The sequence below is a fragment of the Ursus arctos genome, unplaced genomic scaffold, assembly GCF_023065955.2.
Source record: "Ursus arctos isolate Adak ecotype North America unplaced genomic scaffold, UrsArc2.0 scaffold_2, whole genome shotgun sequence".
NCBI lineage: Eukaryota > Metazoa > Chordata > Mammalia > Carnivora > Ursidae > Ursus > Ursus arctos.
The window spans coordinates 99,792,329-99,812,527 of record NW_026622874.1 but is presented as its reverse complement, the minus strand read 5'-3'; the positions used below and the strand labels follow the sequence as shown (position 1 = coordinate 99,812,527).

Genomic DNA, 20,199 nt, shown 5'->3' with positions numbered 1-20,199 from the left:
TGGTAGATTATTCTAGCTTTGAGGGAGAGTTTGAATATGTTATTACAGTGCAGGAAGTCGTCTTCGTTCTAGAGCAGTTTCTTAAGTGATTTGGAAAACCTCGTTTTTCTGTCACACCCAGTGTTTTCCTGTAATGTTCTGTGGTCAGCTGTTGTGTTCAGTACTGAGAGCAGGTGAGGGAGAGGAGTTCTCGTGACCTCCTGCACGATTGCCGGTCCCTCCTGGCCTCTCTGTGGCGTCTGCGTCTGCAGGGCCCAGAGCCGGCCCGTGGGCTGGCACCAGGCCGCCGCCGCAGCCTTCCGGGAGGGACTGGAGAAGTGTCTCTCCCCAGACTAACCTTCAGGGAGTGCTTCCGTCTGGTCTTAAGACCTTGGAAGAACCGATGACTCAGGGGCCGAGGGGCCAGTGCCTTGTCCTTCCCTGTGACTGGAAGTGCCTGCGAGCCACCGAGGATTCCTGCCTGCTCCAGCAGGGGGAGGGCGGGCACGGGGGACTCCCTCTGTTGCTTTCCTAGTTTGAGGTTCTTTGGGAGGCTTGCTGTAGCCAGTGAGCATGAGTTCAGTCTCTGAAATCTCTACCAGGAACAAAACCCCGGCATTTTGAGCAAGAGTCTTAAATTTGGGCTAAAATTGGCCATTAGTTCAAAGATGGTGAACTTATCTATTTTCTCCCAACTCTATAAAAGATGTGAAGTCAGTTAAGTTCCTTGAAGTGAAATTTAAAAATAATAGCTCGGCAACATGTCCGTGTTCTGCGGTGGGTTTGTCTGAGGGCAGGATAGTAAACATTGTCCAGCTCACATAGGGATGGAGTCGTGAAAGGCAAATACTTTTAAGGACCTCTTTACGTGTAACTGTGGGTGTGCGTGTGACCTGTATAAAACTGGATTTTAAGGAACTCGTGGGCCGTCCCTGCTGAGTTCTACGACAGGCCTCTGTTTTCGTCCAGGACACAGATCTGGTGCCCAGCGACATTGCGGCGGGCCTCACCCTTCTCCATCAGCAACAGGACAGTATCAGGAACAGCCAGGAGCCAGGCGAGGTGATCAGCCATTCCCCGGGGGCCCCCCAGGTAAGCCCCTTTCTGTTGATTTGTAAAGTTCTGACATTTATTCCTGTTTATACATCTTCAAAAAACAAACTGGCCAGCACCGATCTCAGGACAGGTGGTTGGAATGTGGTGTGTGGCTTCTGCTGGTTGTGGTTCGCTGGGCGGAGGGAGCCCATTCCTGGCCGCTTCACCCTCCATTGTATTTTTAAAGCATTCTCTTTTAGGAAATAGGCTGTTGACGTCAACACAGCAAACCTCGTTTCTGGGATGGGCCTGATTCCCCCTCAGTGTGTTTGCTCTCTTCTCTGGGCCGAGGGAGCAGAAACCGTTGGGGTTTGCTGGAGGAGTTTTCCTGCCACAGGCGTTCCTGCTTCTGAAAGAGAAGGTTGCACGCGGATGGATGGCTCTCTCTCTGCGTGACGCAGGTGTCTGGGCCTTCCGGCTCCGTTGCGGCAGGGCCTGGCGTGTGGCGTGCGCCACGAAAGTCAGTAGGGACTTTGCTGTTCATTTCCCCCGTACGTGCTACATTCCTATAAAATGAAGGGTCTGTTTCTGTGTTTAAGGACCGGTTTTCCGTGTGGAAGTCCGCTGAGAGGTCTCTTCAGTGAGGAAAGAAAGGGACGCCAGGAGTAGTCGGAGGTCAGGCATATCATCTTGAGGTGATCTCGTCCGTAGCGGGTTCCCTGAAACAAAGAGCTGTCTGTCTTCTCTTCCAGGAAGCTGATCTGGACTCCGAGTTAGCCAATTGTCAGCATTACATGCAGTTCGCAGCAGCGGCCTACGGGTGGCCCCTCTACATCTACCGGAACCCCTTCACTGGGCTCTGCAAGATCGGTGGGGACTGGTAGGTGGCCGCCGGGCCCCACCTGCCCGCCGCGTGTCACTCCTACGGTGCCGCACCTTAGTTTCTAAAAATAATCCCGTTTCCCCTTTCCAAAAACGTTCTGTTTGGAAATATTGCAAAACTGCGAGAGCAGTGCCGAGAACATGCATCGAGCCTTTATCTGGAGCCACCAGTTGTGACACAGTGTGGTCGCCTGTGCTGTGTCAGTGTCACTTCCTGCTGAACCTCTAGCGGCAGAGAGCGTGCCCCTTATCTCTAGCTGCTCTGGCCCATGTCTCCTAGGATCCTGGACCTTCTTTTGCATAGTACGGGACGCTTCTGTGCCAGCACCGCCAGCGTGCGGCAGTAGCTCGCTCAGCTTTTGTAGTCGCATTTTCCCAGTAGTCGCCTTTAGAGCAAGGTTTCCTCCACGTCAGGCTTACGCATTGCACTTGGCTGTCTGTCTGGAATTTTCTGTCTTGCGTGATGCTGACATTCATTGCCTGATAGTCTAGGTATTGTGAATGGCCCTCAATTTGTATTGATGGTTTCCTCCGGATTAGAGTCGAGTTACACATTTTTGGCAGGAATTCCCTGGGAGGAACGTCGCGCCCTTTTCGGTCCATCATATCCGCAGACAAGATGCCCCACTCCTGGAGATTTGAGAGTCTCTCCCGTTCTTAATATCATTTATTTTTTGACTATGTAAAACATTAACGTGACTCCAGAAGTCAGATCTCTAGTAAGAGGTATGCCCAGAAATCGTAAAGGCCGCTGTATGGCAGCCAGAGGCGGTGCTGGACGTTGTGAGCTCTGGTCCTCGTGCTTGCCGGGGCGGCGGGGCGGCGGGGCTGACGCGCTTGCCCGTGTGTTCAGCTGTAGGAGCGGGACGACGGACTACGACCTGGTCGGCGGCGAGCAGCTGCACTGTCACTTCGGCTCCATCCTGCACACAACGGGCCTGCAGTACAGGGACTTCATTCACATAAGCTTTCACGACAAGGTCAGTATGGCAGCGCCTCATCGCTTCTCTGGGTCCCAGGGTCCTTCGAGACTGTGACAGAAGTTATAAATGACGTCCCCAGAACACATGCATGGACACACGGTTTGCATACCGTTTCGGGGGGCTCCTGGGCCCCCTGAAGCCCACATGGGCTTAACACGAGATGGAGCTGGAAGCCTTCGTAGATATACCATCTTGGGTGCCTGTGCAGTCCCCCCTCATGGAAGGACAGCACCACGGCCCAACCGTTAGAGACGCCGCGCGGCCCATCTCGGCCCCGTGGCCGCGCGCTCGCTGTCGAGAACTCATGCTGCTTTCCCTCGCCTCCAGGTCTACGAGCTTCCCTTTTTAGTGGCTCTGGACCACAGGAAAGAATCCGTCGTGGTAGCCGTGAGAGGAACCATGTCTCTGCAGGTAAGGAGCCTGATGCGCGAGGCCTGGGACTAGGGGTGGGGCGAACAGCCGGCCGCGGGTGCCAGGAGACCCGCCTTCGGCGGAACGGAGGCTAGAGCGCTCGTCAGTCAGAGCAGCAGGCGTAGCAGGAAACGCCAGGTAGACGGTGCAGAAGCAGACCCGGGGCTGTGAGGTGCTGCCTTTGGAGAAATGGACGGAGTCATTTCCTTTTCACCGAGAAGCGTCAGAAACAGACCAGCAGGGCATTGGGATCCCCGCTGGAGGACTTGCTCCAGAGGCGGCTGCCTGACTCGCGGGGCCTGCCGTGCGTGTCTGTCCCCCCAGCAGCAAGCCCTCTCCTGGCCTGCCCACGCCCCCGCCTTCTCTGCCCCTGCAGATTCTGGGCGGTGGCTGCTCTCTTTCCGTGTCATGCTCTCTGGTCTGTTCTTGGCCATTCCTCAGGCTCATTTCCTGGTCCTCACTTCCCTGCTGACCCAGGAGGTGTAGTGAGGCACCACAGTGTGAGCCTTCGTCCCCCTCCAGGGCAGGGTCTGCCGCTGGGGCTGTCGGCTGGGACTCTGCACCTGCCCAGGGCTCTGCCCGGGCACTGAGGAAAGCAGACGCCTCACCACCTCCAGCCCCCATTTCTAGTAATTCTGCAGCATCCCCCAGCGGGCCCCTGAAGGAACTGTGGAGTTGTCCTTGCTTTCTCTCCTGGCTTCCTGTTTGGGTCTCTCTGGCTGTCTCTCCATTTGTGGCCCCACGGCCCTCACTGTGGCCACATCCCCCTTCCTGGGCCTGGGAAGCAGGTTCCTACTGTGGTCCTTGTCTCTGGTCTCTTATCTTTCCGGTCAGTCCTCATACCATCCACAGAGAACTCTTTCTAGAACATGGGTCACATGTTACCACTGCTTCTTAGAAACCTTCTTTGGCCCCCCATTACTTTTTTTTTTTTAAGATTTTATTTTTGAGAGAGAGCATGTGAGTGGAGGGAGGGGCATAGGGAGAGAAGAGAGAATCTTTAGCAGACTCCACCCCCACCATGGAGCCCAGCATGGGTCCATCTCCACGGTCCTGAGATCCTGACCTGAGTCGAAATCAAGAGTTGGATGCTTAACTGACTGAGCCACACAGGCGCCTCACCCCATTACTTTTTTTTTTTTTTTTTTGATTTTTTAAATTTATTTATTTGAGAGAGAGCGAGAGAGGTAACACAAGCCAGCGGGGGGGCAGAGGGAGAAGCAGGCTTCCCGGCTGAGCAGGGAGCCCGATGCGGGGCTCAGTCCCAGTACCCCGGGATCATGACCTGAGCCAAACGCAGACGCCTAACGACTGAGCCACCCAGGCGCCCCCCCATTACTTTTTAATAGAAAATTCATGTGTCTTAGCGCAGCTGTGTTGGTGCTTTGTGATCTGACCCCAGCCTGCCTTTCCAGTTCCACCCCAAGCTCAGTCTGCCAGTGGTTCTCCAGGGCACCAGAGTCCCCTTGAGCTTTGCAGGGTATAGCTATGGAGTCCCATCCCCAGCAGCTTGGCTGCACTGGGTCCTGGGGACACCCTGCCTCCCAGGCTCTACACGCAGCGCCTCTGAGCACCCATGTGCCTGGCCCTCTGTCTGCTTCCTGTGCTCAGACACTCTGCTTTGGGTCCTGCTGGCCCGTTAGGTGTGGTTGCCCACCTCTCTCTGTTTCCTGAAAGCAAGTTTTCCCTTTAGTCTTTGGCTCAGGTGCCACCTCCTCCAGGAAGCCCACCCCCACTCCTGCCCTGCAGCACACCCCCCCATGCGTTTCTTACCCTCCCCTTAGGTTTCAGTGAGCCATTGATACCCCTTGAGGACAGGAACCATGCTTTGTTCAAAACCCAGGTACAGGGTTCTGTGCTTCGTGGGTACTTAGTAGAGGTCTGCAGTGAGGGAGGGCTGAACGTGTGTGTCTTAGCCGCAGCCCACACCCCCTTCCCTGCCGTGGGTCCCTCACGAGCTTCCTGGCCGCCTGGGTTTCCCTCCCAAGGTCAGGTGTCAGGTTTAATCCTCAGCCGTCTGACCCAGGAGACTGTAGCTCCGCAGTCCTTCAGAGGACCTGCCCCCCAGCCTTTGCGCACAGCTCGCCCCAACGGCCTCTTCCCAATGCACTCTTTGTAGGACATCCTCACGGACCTGTCAGCGGAGAATGAGACCCTCAACTTAGAGTGTGGGGTGCAAGACTGTTCGGCACACAAGGTACAAGCCCTGGGGTGTGTGTTCAGGAATGTTCCATAACTCTGACTCTCTCCCGGGAATGCTAACCATACAGCAGGTAGCTACCCTGTGCCAAGTGCTGTGCAAAGTAAGTGCCTTTCATTCTTTTCGTAGAAATTCTCACAACAACCTCACGGGGTTGCTTTTGTGTTTTAAGAGGAAGGCGCAGGTTCAGAGCCATCGAGGGAATTGCCAGAGGCCAAGCAGTTACTGGAATAAGTGTCGGTTGGCCTTTGAAGCCCCGTTGAACGCTCTTCTCCCCTCGATAGAAGTCACGTATTGTTGTGGGGAAGAGAAGCTTCGGCTCAGTATGGGGCCAGGGGCCGCAGCAAGGCCGCCCCCTCGGGAGCCCCCCCACCTCCCGCCCCACACCTCCGCCCCCTCCCCGGAGCGGCAGGCGCCCCCAGCACTTCCCTCCGCCGGTGTCACAACACGCGGGTTCTCCTTTCGCTCTTACTGGGCGGCGGTGCGGGCTGTGGCGGCCCCTCCTCCCGGGACAGAAAGGGCCTGCCTGGAGCAGCTGTTTTGTGAAAGGGTTTTAATCATGTAACATGTTTATCGTTGGAACCGTTTGTGAGCATACGATTCGGGCGGCAGAGACCTGCAGGAGGCTGTGTACCCGTTACCGCCGTCTGTACTCAGAACCTTCTCATCATCCCGAACATAAAGGCCGCATCCATTAAGCGACAGCTCCTCGCCGCCCCCAGCCACCTCCATGTTAGTGCACCCCCCCGCGTGCTTGTTCTAGGGACCTCACAGAAGTGGAGTCAGGCAGTTATCTGGCCTTTCACTGAGCCTGGTGTCCCCGAGGTCCATCCAGGTGGGAGCACGTGGCCGAGGCCCCTTTCCGTGCTGGCTGACGGACGCCCCCCTGTGTGCGTAGACCACCTTGGTGTGAGCCCTTCGTCCGCTGATGGACATGGGGGTCACGCCCAGGCGGCGGCCGCTGTCAGTACTGTTGCTGTGAGCAGGGACGTATGGACAACTGTTCGAGTCCCTCCTTCCAGCGCTTTAGGGATCCTACCCAGAAGTGGGGTTGCCCTGTCTGGTGGCGTTGGCCGCGTTTAACGATTTGGGGAACCACCGAGCTGTGCTGCAGCGTAGCTATGCCATCTCACGTCCCACCAGTGAGTGGCCAGGCTCTCGTCCACACGTGCTCCTTGCCACCAACTTTCTGGTTTCTGATTCTGCAGCCGTCCTGGGGGGTGCGAGGCGGTATCTCGCTGTGGTTTGGGGTCACATTTCCCGGGTGACGAAGCAGATTGCAGAGCACCGTGTTTGCACATTTGAGGAAATGATTCGGTCCCAGAGGTTACAGCAGCTCCTTCCGGGGAGAGGGATGTCGGGGTGAGGCCGTTGGGCCTGTGCTGCTTTTACACACTGTGTGTTTTTTAACCAAACCCTGTATTACTTCTGTGGTGACCATTTTCTAAGTAAAATGCTTAATCTTTATAAAAATATGTGTCCGAGTCGGAGTGTAGCTTGTGGAGTCACAGTGTCCCGCCCAGATGGTTTTCAGTACGGCGCCACACTGGAGCCAGACTGCGGGCCCTCGTTGCGCCGCCAGCTAGAAGCGGGGCAGCCCTGGGAATGTGAATTTTCCCCTTTAACCCTGAACAGTCTTTTTGGGCTTCACGTCACGGAAGAGTCCAGTGTAACTACTGGGGACGTGTGAAGAAAAACAAAGAAAAATGTTATATTTTCTTTTTTAAATGTTTATTTTATTTTTAAGATTTTATTTATTTATTTGACAGCACAAGCAAGGGGAGCAGCAGGCAAAGGGACAGGGAGAAGCAGATCCCCGCTGAGCAGGGAGCCCAGCGTGGGGCTCCATCCCAGGACCCTGGGATCATGACCTGAGCTGAAGGCAGACGCTTAACCGACTGAGCCGCCCAGGCGCCCCCTGAGATGTTATGCTTTCTTACAGACGCACATCAGTTAGCCAACCGCACAGTATGTGTCAGGATCCCATGGGCTGGGCTGCAGCTTTGTTCTTAGAATCTGCCCGCAGGTCCGGGCTTTGTGCATCTACAAGGTGCGCTCCGGGCCAGGCCTCCAGCCGGTTCCTGCCGGAGTAGCTCGTCCTGGGCCAGGAAGGCAGTCACGTCAGGCCTGAGGGCGTGAGCGTGTTGTCCTCCGCCTCTGATACCGGTGAGGGTGGTCAGAGTTCAAAGTTGTGCCGCTGAACGTAGTCTTGGCCTTTCACGTGTGTGACACAGGCCGGGGCCTCGAGCCTTGGCCATTGTGTCCGGGTCACCTTGGGCTCCCCCTGTCCCGAACTGGACACGTGGTACGTCCCTGAGGTGGGTGGGAGGTGACTGCACTGCCAGCCGCAGGGGAGGCTGGGGAAGCATGGTGATCCTGCAGCAGGTGCTCCTCGCAGACATTAAACCCTTCAGATCTCCTCTTAGCTTCTCGTGTAGGCAGCCAGGGCCAGCCTTCTCCCACAGTACCCGTCAGGACCGACTCGGGAATTTGCAGGAGCTTTCAAGGCAGTCCGGAGTCTCCCATCTCAGCACGGCATTTCTCCCACTTGGTGCCGGCAGAGAAGACAGGCCTGGCTGTTCTCATCCACGGAGTGCTCTCCTCCATGGAGACGGCTTCATTTTCAGGAAGCCTGTTTCTTAGCGCTCTGTTTGTTAGGCTTTACATTTCATTTATTTTTTGAAATTAAACTAAAACCTAATCTCCCTAGAACTCAGCTTCCAGTGGTCTTAGTTTTGCCTCTGCAGAAACTGGATGCTTAATCAGTTATCACCAATTCAGAACTTTATGTTTTAACATCAGGTTAAAAGATCAGTCATTTATAATCTAAATCGGACCAGCCATCGGGACTTGGCGGAAGTAAACTGTGGTCAACGCATACAGCAAAATACCGTGTAGCTACAGAAAAGCCATAGCAAGATCCGTGGGTATGGAATGGTGTTGCGGATGTCACCCGTTCCTTCGTCCCCGGAAACAGTCACAGAGCACCGGCTCCACGCCCAACGCCGCGCCAGGGACCGGGGACACCGCGGGGCGCAGGAGCTGCGGTCGCCGACCCCCAGATGCGCAGCTCGGCTTTGGGGAGACACAGAAGCTGCACGGCGTAGTCCTGTCATGTGATGGAACCTGTCTCGTCCCATGACCAACATGACCTTCTCTTGTCTGCGCTTTTAGGGGATTTCTCAAGCCGCCAGATACGTTTACCAGCGCCTCGTCAACGATGGGATTTTGAGCCAAGCATTCAGCATTGCTCCCGTGAGACTTTTATTTTTCTTTTCTTTCATTGTCATCCATCCGCTTGCCTTTGGCATTTTCTCCCCCTGACCATCCGCCTTCCGTGCTGTCCTGCAGGAGTACCGGCTGGTGGTGGTGGGCCACAGCCTGGGGGCGGGCGCCGCGGCGCTGCTGGCCATCATGCTCAGGAGCTCGTACCCGCAGGTGCGCTGCTACGCCTTCTCCCCGCCCCGCGGGCTGCTCAGGTACGTGCTGGGCGGGGCCGGGGGCGGGGCCGGGGCCGGGGGCGGGGCCGCGCTCCCGGCTCGGCTCTGAGTCCATCGGGCTTTCTCCTGCCGGCGCCGCTGTGTCTCCAGCACTAGTCGGTCTGGCTGAGCCGAGCGCCGCCTCCCCGGCCGGGGCCGCACTGAGATTGTTGCCGTTGACGTTGCGTTAGTATCAGGTGCACGAGGTAACGGTGTGGTATTTGTGTGTATTGTGAAGTGATTACAAGAAGTCGAGAAGAGAACTTCTATCACTTCACCTACTTACAGAATTTATTTTCTTGTGGGAGGAACCTTGAAGATTTACCCTCAGCAACTTTCAGACGCGCGGCACAGCCCGTGAGCTGCAGCGGCCGGGCTGTGCGTTCGTCCCCTCGGTGCCCGTGACTTACGGAACTGGGAGTGTGTGCCCTTGGGTCCCTTCACCTGCCCCACAGGCCGCACCTCTGCAGCCGCCAGCCCGCGTTCCCGGGATCTGTGAGCTTGGTTTGGGGGTTTTAGAGCTCACGTGAGATCGTACGCTGTGTCTGACTGCGCGCGCCGTGGTCCCTCCGTGAGGTTGCAGACGCGGGAGCTCCTTCGGCTCTGCTCTGTTTTCCCGGTTTGACGGCCGCCGTGTGCGCGCGCAGCGCTGGGTGATGCGGTCACGTGCGGACGGACACGCCCGTCGTGGCGTCCGCGTGTCGGCTGTTGCAGATGGCGCTTCAGTGACCGCGGGGGCGCAGCCATCTCTTCAAGTCCGTGTTGCCGTCTCCCTCGGACCCGTACCCCAGAGTGGAACTGCTGGCTGGCGCGGTGGTTCTACTTCGCACTGGAGGAACCTCCGTACTGTTTCCCCAGTGGCTGCGCCAACTTACACTCCGCCCAGCAGTGCCCGGGCCCCCGTCCTCCACAGCCTCACCCCCACGTGACACTTCTTGGTTTGGGGGGGCTTGTGTGTGTTTTTGATACCAGCCATTCGAACAGGTGTGAGGTGAGCTCTCCCTGTGGCTTGGATTTGCATTCCCTGCCAAGTCGTGATGTCGCACACCCTTCACGTCCCTGTGGGTCGTGTGCGGGTCTTTCTGGGGAAAATGACTATTCCGAGCCTCTGCCCATTTTTTAATCTTACTGGGGTTTTTTTGCTGTTGGGTTGTGTGAATTCTTTATATATTTTGTGTATCAGCCCCTTGTCACAGAGAGGATTGGCACCTGTCCCCTCCCATTTGTTTTGTTGGGGGGTCCCTTTGCTGTGCAGAAGCCTTTCAGTTGGATGCAGTCCCTCTTGGTTATTTTTGCTTTTGTCGCCTTTGCTTTTGTTGTCAAATCCAAAAAATCACCACCAGGACCCATGTCAAGGAGCTTACTGCCTGTTTTCTTCTAGGAGTTTTCTGGTTTCGGGTCTTATATTCAGGTCTTCAATCCGCCGTGACTTTTCTTTGCGTGTGTGATGTGAGGCGGGGTCCGGCTTCATTTTTTGCACGTCGCTTCAGTTTTCCCATTGCTGCCAATTGGAGACTGTTCTTTCCCCATCGTGTATTGTTGGCTCCTTTGTCGTCTGTTAGTTGGGTGTATTTCTGGGTTCTGTGTCTGTGTTTATGCCAGTACCATACGGTTGTGATTACTGTGGTTTTATAACGTAGTTTGAAGTCAGGGAGCGTGAGGCCTCCAGCTTTGTTCTTTCTTCTAAAGATGGCTTTGGCTATTTAGGGCCTTTTGTGGTTCCACATAAATTTTAGGATTATTTGGCCTATTTCTTGAAAAATGCCATTGGAATTTTGATAGCGATTGCACTGACTCCAGGTTGCTTTGGGTGGTGTGGACATTTTCACGGTATCAATTCTTCCGGTCCATAGCACGGAACATCTTTCCATTTCATTTGTGTCTTCGGTTTCTTTCATCAGCATCTTACTGTTTGCAGGGTGCAGGTCTCCACCTCCTTGGTTAAATTTATTCCTTCATATTTTTTCAATGCAGTTGTAAGTGGGATTGCTTTCTTATTTTTCTTTCTGACAGTCCATTATTTATAAAAAGAACTGATTTCTGCACACAGGCGTACCTTGTTTTGTGCTTTGCAGGTACTGTGTTTTTTTTTTTTCTCCTTCCTTCCTTCCTTCCTTCCTTCCTTCCTTCCTTTCCTTCCTTTCCTTCTTTTCTTCCTTTCTAAATTGAAGATTTGTGGCAACCCTGCCTTGAAAGCAAGTCTGTCGTGGCCATTTTTCCAACAGCATTTGCTCACTTTGTGTCTCTGTCACATTTAATACTTCTTGGCAATATTTCAAATATTTTCATTATTTTATATTTTGTTATGTTGATCTGTGATCTGTGATTATGACTCGCTGAAAGCTCCAATGGCGGTTGGCATTTTTTAAGCAATAAAATATTTTTTAATTAAAGTACGTACGTGGGCTTTTTTGACATGTTACTGCACACTTATTGGACGGCAGTGTGGTGTAAACATACCTTACAATTCATTCTCCTCGCTGTGTTGCTATATTTGCTTTTCTGCAGTCTGGAACTGAACCTGCAGGGCCCAGGTTGTGCCTCTTGATGTGTCCACGTTCCTGAATTTGTTCACTGATTATTTTTTTAAGCTTGAAAATTACATTTTTCTTTTCCTACCCAACATACTGAATCCTATGTAATCTTTTGCCCTAAGTTTGTGCTACAACTAAAAAAGAAAGAAAAAAGAAATTCATATCCATCATAGAAATTTTGGAAAATATTAAAAAGTGGAAAGATCAGAGATCTTCTACCCAGAATTCACCATTGTAACTGTTGGTTTACTTCCAGCTGTGTGTTTTACAAATTAACATATAATATTCTATATACATTATATTGTTAAGTATTGTTTGAGAACATGTTTTTTATAGAGCTGCTTAGTATTCTATCATCTGGTTATGCCATTTTTATTTAGGCTGCTGATGGGTATTTACATTACATGTCAGTTGTATTTATATATAAATATTGGTATACCTTTTAATTTTAGAAGTTCTTTAAGTTCTTTTTTTTTTTTAATTTTATTTGAGAGAGAGCACGTGCAAGAGAGAGCAAGAGTCGGGGTAAGGGGGCAGTGAGGGAGAAGCAGGCTCCCCGCCAAGCTGGGAGCCCGATGTGGGGCTTGATCCCAAGACCCCAGGATCATGACTTGAGCCAGAGGCAGACCCTTAACTCACTGAGCCCCCAGTGCCCCTAGGTTCTTTTTATATTAAAATATATACTTGTACATATGAAAAGACATGAGGAACTTTTATTTTTTATTTTTTTAAAGATTTTATTTTATTTTATTTATTTTCTCAGAGAGAGAGAGACAGCCAGCGAGAGAGGGAACACAAGCAGGGGGAGTGGGAGAGGAAGAAGCAGGCTCCCAGCGGAGCTCCCAGCGGAGGAGCCTGATGGGGGGCTCGATCCCAGAACACTGGGATCACACCCTGAGGCAAAGGCAGACGCTTAACGACTGAGCCACCCAGGCGCCCCTGAGGGACTTTTAAAAATACCTGAATTTATAAATTGTGAAACATAAAACACATTTTTGAGACTAAGCAGCAAACATCCATACAGCTTGGATGCATTTTGGGATCTGAAAAAAGCCCTACGCAAAAGACCTATTGTATGATTCCATTTATATGACCTTCTAGAAAAGGCAGAAGTATAGGATGACAGAAAGCCTACCAGTGGTTGCCTGGGGTTGGGGGTGGGATTGATTTCCAAGGGACACAGGGAGCTTTTTGGGGGTGATGGAAATGCTCTTTATTTTGATGGTGGTGGTTATATGCATTTGTCAGAACTCATTGTACACTTAGGTGGGTGATTTTGCTGTGTATGCTTCAGTAAGGCTGATTTAAAAATATACACACATGGGGCGCCTGGGTGGCTCTCGGTTAAGCGTCTGCCTTCCACTCAGGTCATGATCCAAGGGTCCTGGGATTGAGTCCTGCATCAGGCTCCCTGCTCGGCAGGGAGTCTGCTTCTCCCTCTGCTCATGCTCTCTCCCCCATTAAATAAACACACACACACACACACACACACACACACACACACACACGTCTGTACCCAAGTTGAGAAACAGAGCAGTCCGTGCCTTCGAAATTCCCCGAGCATCCTCTCCTTTCCTGTCCACAGATCGTCACCATCCTGATTTTTGTGAAAATTCTTCCTTCGCTTTAAAAAGTAGTTTTACCACCTGTATGCAGGTCTCCACGTAATAGTTTAGATTTGTATGGTTTTGATTTTGAGTTTTTTGAAATTTGTAGAACTAGAATCGTACTTAATTTTATTCTGTGACTCCCCTTTTTTGTTCCACATTCTGTTTGATGCCTGTAAGATGTGATTCGGTCCGTTCTGGTTATATTTCGTCACAAATGGTCTGTGTCACTGGTGATGGCCGCTGGTCGTTTGGACCCTCTCTGGGTGTAGACTGAGGTGGGAATTACTGGATCACGGTGTGTGCGCATGCCCCACCGTCACGTGTGATGCCGGTGCTCCTTCTGCAACGTGGCTGTGCTAGTGTGTGCTCGCCTGCCGTGTATGTGAGTTCACCACGCTCCAGTCTCACCAATAGTTAATCGCAGATTTAAAACTTTTTTGCCAGTCTGATGGGTGTGTAGTGAGTGATGTTTCATTGTGGTTTAATTTGCATGTCCATGATTGCTAATGGGGCTCTTTTCATGTATTTATTGGCTGTTGAGTTTCCAATTTGTGATGTTCTTTTTGGCCATTTTTCTGTCGGGTCGCCTGTTCTTTCTCACTGATTTGTAAACACATGGATTCTGTAATCGGTTCTTTTGGGGCTGCAAGTACGTGTCATGAATATGTTCTTCCAGTCCTTGAGGTGTTTTGTATTTTCCTTGAGTCCTGTCTTCAGGTCATTAGTTCTTAATTTTTATGCTAATTTGTCAATCTTCTCATTTATGATTTTTGGATTTTTGTTTCTTATTTAAGAAATCTTTCTATATTCTAAGGATATGGAGCTTGTTTCCTTTATTCTTACAGCTTTTAATCTGGCCTTTCAACTTTATGCAGGTCTGTAATCTATGTTTGTGTTTTTGTGCGTGGTGTGAGGCAGGGATCCAGTTTCACTTTTCCCCTCACACAGTGCATTACTGGAGCCCTTCCCCTACTGCTAACACGAGGCGCTGGCATCTAATACTGCAAATCCCTGTGCCTTTTACTTTTGAAAAAGCATTTTGGCTATTCTTAGCCCTTTACACCTCCATGTCAATTTTAGAATCAATTTTGCAAGTTCCATAAACAAAAAGCTTAGAATTTTTATTTCAACTGCCTCTATTTTCTAGTTCAGTTGGGAGGTAACTGACGTATTATAGGGTTTTCCCACCTTTGAATGTGAAATCACTTTTCAGATATTCAGGAACTCTTTAATATCTTTCAATTAAGTTTTATAATTTTCTTCATAGTCTTACACATCTTTTGCTGACATGTATCAATGTCATAGAAATTTCTTTTCCTCTTGTATCCAACAGCCTTGTTAAATTTGCTTATTAGTTATAATTCATCTGTAGACTTTTTTTTTTAACTGTATAAACTAATTGCATGAATCACAGTTTTGTCTTTTTTGCCTTTCGGGGCTGATAGGATCACCATTAATATGTCCTGTGTCCCTTTGCCATCAGTCCCTTTCACCCACCCCCAGGGGCATAAGGATCTTTTTTGTCACTCTAGTTTTGTCTTTCTCAGAATGTCCTGTAAGTGGAATCCTACAATATGCAGGATTGTGTTGCATTTTCTTTTACTCAGTAAGATGCATCCAGGCTATGTGGGTGTTTGCCTTATTCTTAAGTGTGTGTATGATCTTCAGTGCATCTCACTTGAAAGTTCTAGATTCCGGGGCGCCTGGGTAGAGCAGTCGTTAAGCGTCTGCCTTCGGCTCAGGGTTGATCCCGGCGTTCTGGGATCGAGCCCCGCATTAGGCTCCTCAGCTGGAAGCCTGCTTCTCCCTCTCCCACTCCCCTGCTTGTGTTCCCTCTTTCGCTGGCTGTCTCTATCTCTGTCGCCTAAATAAATAAAAATCTTTAAAAAAAAAAAAAAAGTTCTAGATTCTCTAGTCTGTGACGGCCTAGTCACACGTGACTGCCTCTGCTCTGTTCTCCCACTTTCGGAGCCTCCCATCAGACAGGCATCACGCCCCCTTGCTCTTGTTTTTCGTCTCCAACCTCTCGTTCACACCTCTGTACCTTTGCTTTTAGTGCTATGACTTGGATACTTCTTCAGATCTGCTTACTAGTTCATGGATTCTTCGTGCTTATAACGATCTGTTAAAACTACTGCCTTATGATGGAATTTTCATACAAAAATTAAAAATTCAAACCAAAGTAAAGAGAATAGTATAATAAGCATCATTTCATGAGCTTCAGTATTTGTTAACTTGACCAGTCTTCGTGTGCCCCACCCTACTTCCCACAGATCCCCGTGGCTGGAGTACTTGGAAGCTAATCTGAGGGCTCTCATTCATCTGTAAATTACCCTAATATGCCTCTAAAGCATAGAGCACTTAAAAATTTGATTCCAATAATTGATCATGTTCTCTTAACTATCTCATAAATGTTTTACAGTTGATTTCTTTAAATTCCAAAGAAGGTTTGTCTTGGAGCTGTATTTGTTTTTAAATCAAATTTAAAAGCATGTGTACAAGGGATCCACAGAGACATGGAAATCTGTAAGTCTCCTTGAATGTACACGTATCTCAGTTCCCTCTATTTCTGACACCAGGTTAGTTTTCTGGAGAATCCACATTCCGGATTTCTCTTGTATATTTACCATTCATTTAACATGTTCCTCTGTACTGTTGGCTGTATGTCCTAGAAAATGGTAACCCATCTAGAGATTTGATAGATTCAGGGTCGATTTTCTGACAGTACCTGCTAGCCGTGGCATGTGGTTCCTACTGCAGCACGTCTGCTGGCCTCTGTGACGTGAGCAGTAATGATCGGCACATATGTATTCTAGGAGAGGTTGCAAAATGTTGATCTTGTGTCATTCCTTCTACATTTATTAGCTGACAATTAAAAAGAACTTTTCTTCCAAGTAGTTGGTTACGCGTGAACCTTTCCCTTTATTGAGCCGTGTTCAGAGTAATGAGCTGGTGCCCCAGCAGCCTGCAGAGGTGGACGGGAATTATCTCAAAGTCCGCCAGTGCATGGCAGGTACTCTTTTATGTTCACACTGTCTTGTCTTTGGCCAGCGGGAATCCCTTCCAACTAGGCTTCTCACCGACACAGTCCCGGGTGTCCGACAGTTTTCTGCTTTCTGGCACGGTAGAATGTTCGCAGGTTTTAAACGTCCTGGCCTGTTACGTGGCCTCCACCATTTCTCCATGCAGTATTGGGTGTTTTGAGTGGGAAATGGTAGAGACTATAACCCAGGCACCGGGTGTCTCATCACCAAGCAGGTCACGGTTTCCAGGCCTTTTCGGCGGGCTGAGGTAGGAAACGCTCTTGTTGTTCCGAAGAGAAAATGTGTCCTTAGTTCACATTGATACTTTCACTTTAAAGATCACGGTTTTTACTGAAATTACTTGATTAGGTACTTGGTCTTTACTGAAATTGTATCTTTTTTCTAGTATGCTGAAAACCTTGGTGTCCGTAAATCTGAATTCCTAGGTCGTCCACACAGCCGTGTGTGCACGTGCGTGTGCGCGCAGATATGACGCGGACCGACGGATAGTTTCGGGACGATTGCTGAAGGCAGTTGGAGGCTTTTTTGCAGTTTTGTTTTGTTCTTATGTGATATTCCCACGAGGGATGTACAGCCAAATTTCTGTTGTCATTTGAAATAATTCTGTTTGCTTCATGGCACTGTTAGGTTCGTTTCATTTGGCTTTTGATTTTAGAATTGCTTTTGTTTAATTTTTTACAATTATGTGAAAATGACATGGTTCCACAGACAGCTCTATAAACGAGGTACGTTCAGAAATCAGCCCTTCTGCCCTTGTTCGCTGGGGCGGCCATGAGTTTTTGACTTAGCGTTCCGTTATCCTCACTTACATGTGAAAGCGAGTCTGTATCTTTGCATCCCTCCCACTCCCCTCTTGGAGAAAGGGTGGCATACCCTTCGTGCCCTCGCGCATCCGGTTGTTTCGACTTGACCACCCATCCTGAGACCGCCCCACACAGCACGCCGCCGCTTGCTCTCCTGCAGCCGTGAGGGACTCGGTACTGTGTGGGCCGGCGTATGAGCTGAACTGCTGTCCACAGATGGGCGTTCGGGTTTCCAGCCTCTGCTCTGACAAGCAGTAGGAGCTACAGTGAATACACTTGCATCTTTCTACCATTTTGCCAGAGTCTTCCATGCGGCGGTTGCTGGGTCAAAGGATACAAGCAAGGCTTGCTCTGCCACCGTGATCTGGTTGATGGATGCTGTGGCCTTACTAGAATCCGGCAGACGAGTTACTCTGATTGGAGTATCCCCATTTTATTTCTCTTCCCCTTTAAAGGGTAGAGAACGGTTTTATTCTCTGAAAATTTACCTCACTGTCCTGGCAAAGTTACTTGATTTCTCTTTGGAATTCTTTGTGGGCAATATAATCCTAAAACTTCACTAATTTTTATTTTTCTAAAATTTCAGCAAATCCCTGTATGAATACTCTAAGAACTTCATCGTGTCCCTTGTCCTGGGGAAGGATGTCATTCCCAGGTGAGTCAGCTGGATGCTTCGTCTGGGCTTGGGGCGGCTGAAGGACCAAGTACCAAGCCTCAGTCTGGTCTTTTGCTAAACAGGTTAAGTGTGACTAACCTGGAAGATTTGAAGAAGAGAATCTTGCGAGTGATTGCTCACTGTAACAAGCCCAAGGTAACTTGGGGGGAGGGGGCGTAAGGGGATCTAAGGAGTTTGAGGCCGTATGTGCCAAGGGGAGGATGTTTCTAAATTCAGAGCCTCTTCGACCAGGGCATTTGATGCCATTGCCTAAAGCTCTTCCTACCCGCCGTACGGACTTCTGTCTGGTGTTCTAGACGATGCCGAAGAAAGTAGACGGCTAAATCAGTCATGAAATGCGACAGTCAGAAAATGCTATAGTAGGACTCTTCCTGTTCTAGTTAAGTGATTTGTTTTCTGTCCTACTGTCTTAGCCCTGTCTTGTGACCAACAGTATTTTGATGCTTCTGGTCCCAAAGCTTAGAAAATAAGGCTGCCAAACAGAGTTTACGAAGTACTAGTATGTGTATACTGTGGAATAGTGTAGTTGTTAAAAATGACGACTGAGTTTATGTTTACCACTAGAGACAGACAGCCAGGACGTATTGGAAAGTTTCTAAAAGGGCAGGTTTAAAGAAATGATTCTTCAGGAATGAATATATCCCCTAAGGCAGGGGATATAAAGAGTTTTTAGAAGTGATTTTCACTTTTTAACATGTTTTCTGACTTTTGTTGTTGCTCAAAAAAATTCTATTTAAAGTAATCTTCCCTTACCAACTAGTCCCCCTCAGAGTTTTAAAAATTAATAGACATCATTAGGGAAAGAGTGAAGCTGCTTGGGAGAACTGCCTGAAAAGAACGAAGGGTGATTTTTCCTGCATCGGCAGGATCTGGTGTTTTTTGCATATTGCTTCACGTTTGACGTGGCTTCGTGGCTCAAGAGCCGCAGGAATTTAGGCCACTGACCGCCCCTCCCCTGAGATCCAGGCTTTAGAAAGACCATTGGTTTGAGCTGAGGATCACCGTCCGCCAGCACGAGCTTCTGGGGCCGAGGTCGGTGCTGAGCGCAAAAGCCTCCGGAGTCCCCAGCTGTGTCCCCCGCTCTCTCCGCCAGTACCAGATCTTGCTGCACGGGTGCTGGTATGAGCTGTTCGGAGGAAGCCCGGATAACTTTCCAACAGAGCTGGACGGGGGCGCCCAGGCAGACCTGACGCAGCCGCTTCTGGGGGAGCAGAGCCTACTGACGCACGGGTCCCCGACCTACAGCTTCTCCAGCGACTCCCCCTTGGAGTCCCCCACCAAGTACCCCCCTCTCTACCCTCCCGGCAGGATCATCCACCTGGAGGAAGAAGGCACTTCAGGGAGGTGAGTGTGGGCAGCGTGGGCACAGGCCAGTGGGGCTCAGGCCACGCGGCAGGTGGCACACGCACAGGCGGCCTCGGCCTGAAGGGCCGCCCGGCTAGTCCCGTCTGTCTTCCCCAGGTTTTGCCGCTCTGCTGTTCGGTACAGTGCGAGGTGGTCACATGAATCCCAATTCAGCAGAATACTCATCGGCCCCAAGATGCTGACCGACCACATGCCCGACGTCCTGATGAAAGCCTTGGACAGCGTGGTGTCGGACGGGGCCAGCTACGTTTTCTGTCCAGCCGGAGGCGGCTCGAACGTGGACGTGGTGTAACCGGGGCTAATGCCAACTACTCCGGGCGCCAGACTCCCACTTCTGTTCTTACACGGACAAATCAGTGATTCCCATGATGCCAGTGCCCCGATGTCCAGCGGTGGGAATCTGATGGGTACTGAATTTGATGGTCTTCTAAATCACTGAATAATCTGGGAAGTCATTTTGATCCCATATTAGCAGGATCAGTTCTCAGGAGAGAACACGGAGACGATGGGACTCATGTCGGAAGCTTTGGGAAGCTCCAGGGCAGTCCCTTGCTGATTTGGGAACTGTCCCAGGAAAGGGTGGGAATCCAAGGTCAGGGTTAAGATCCTGAGGGATCCCTAGATTCCCACCCCTGGCGCCACCTCTTCGCTGACAGGGTCTGACCTGTTTAGGAGTCTGAACTGGGCATAGGTGTGCAGTTTCTTTTGCAAACTGGATTTTCCCGGCTGCACAGACTCCGCACTCCGCGGTCAGGGCACAGATGGGTTTTCTCCTGGGTGGCGTGGCCCCAAGGGTCGGCCCCGAGGTCGGGGTGGGAACTGGGACCACTGCCCCTGAGCACTCCGGTCTCCACATCAAGCTGACTGCCTCGTTCGCACATAATATTCTGGCTCTTGGAGGGCACAGTGGATTCAGAGTTAATAAAGCACTTACACGTGTTCTTCGTGTCTGGTCAGTGATGTGCTCGCCCACTGGATGGTCCAGGAAGGCCTGTTTTACTTGGTAGTTGTATAGCAATCCTGTTTTAAAAGTTTTGTCAACTGTAAAGAACAAAATGAAGCCTTACGCTTTCTTGGAGCTCTGGGCTAAAGGCTAAGATCACACAGGCATCTGATTTAACCACACCGAAGTGCCAGAAAATGACCGTAAGTGATCTTTTTAAAAAGCATAAACCCACAAGGATGGGGAAAGAAGAAA

General features: G+C 50.6%; 1 protein-coding gene across 2 annotated transcripts in view; it reads left to right on the top strand.

Annotated features, from left to right (window-relative positions):
* DAGLB (diacylglycerol lipase beta) overlaps nt 1-19,942 on the top strand; it is a 28,401-nt gene extending 8,459 nt beyond the window's left edge. Inside the window, exons 5-15 of one of the 2 annotated variants that reach the window (XM_026516289.3) lie at nt 949-1,071; nt 1,767-1,894; nt 2,750-2,876; nt 3,207-3,290; nt 5,410-5,487; nt 8,665-8,745; nt 8,842-8,969; nt 17,547-17,615; nt 17,699-17,771; nt 18,730-18,980; nt 19,098-19,942. In XM_026516289.3, coding sequence (XP_026372074.1) covers nt 949-1,071; nt 1,767-1,894; nt 2,750-2,876; nt 3,207-3,290; nt 5,410-5,487; nt 8,665-8,745; nt 8,842-8,969; nt 17,547-17,615; nt 17,699-17,771; nt 18,730-18,980; nt 19,098-19,293 — 1,338 coding nt within the window. In that variant the 3' untranslated portion in view covers nt 19,294-19,942. The remainder of the gene's footprint in view (nt 1-948; nt 1,072-1,766; nt 1,895-2,749; nt 2,877-3,206; nt 3,291-5,409; nt 5,488-8,664; nt 8,746-8,841; nt 8,970-17,546; nt 17,616-17,698; nt 17,772-18,729; nt 18,981-19,097) is intronic. The other variant, XM_057315696.1, reaches the window with a different exon arrangement.
* The last annotated feature ends 257 nt before the right edge of the window (nt 19,943-20,199 follow it).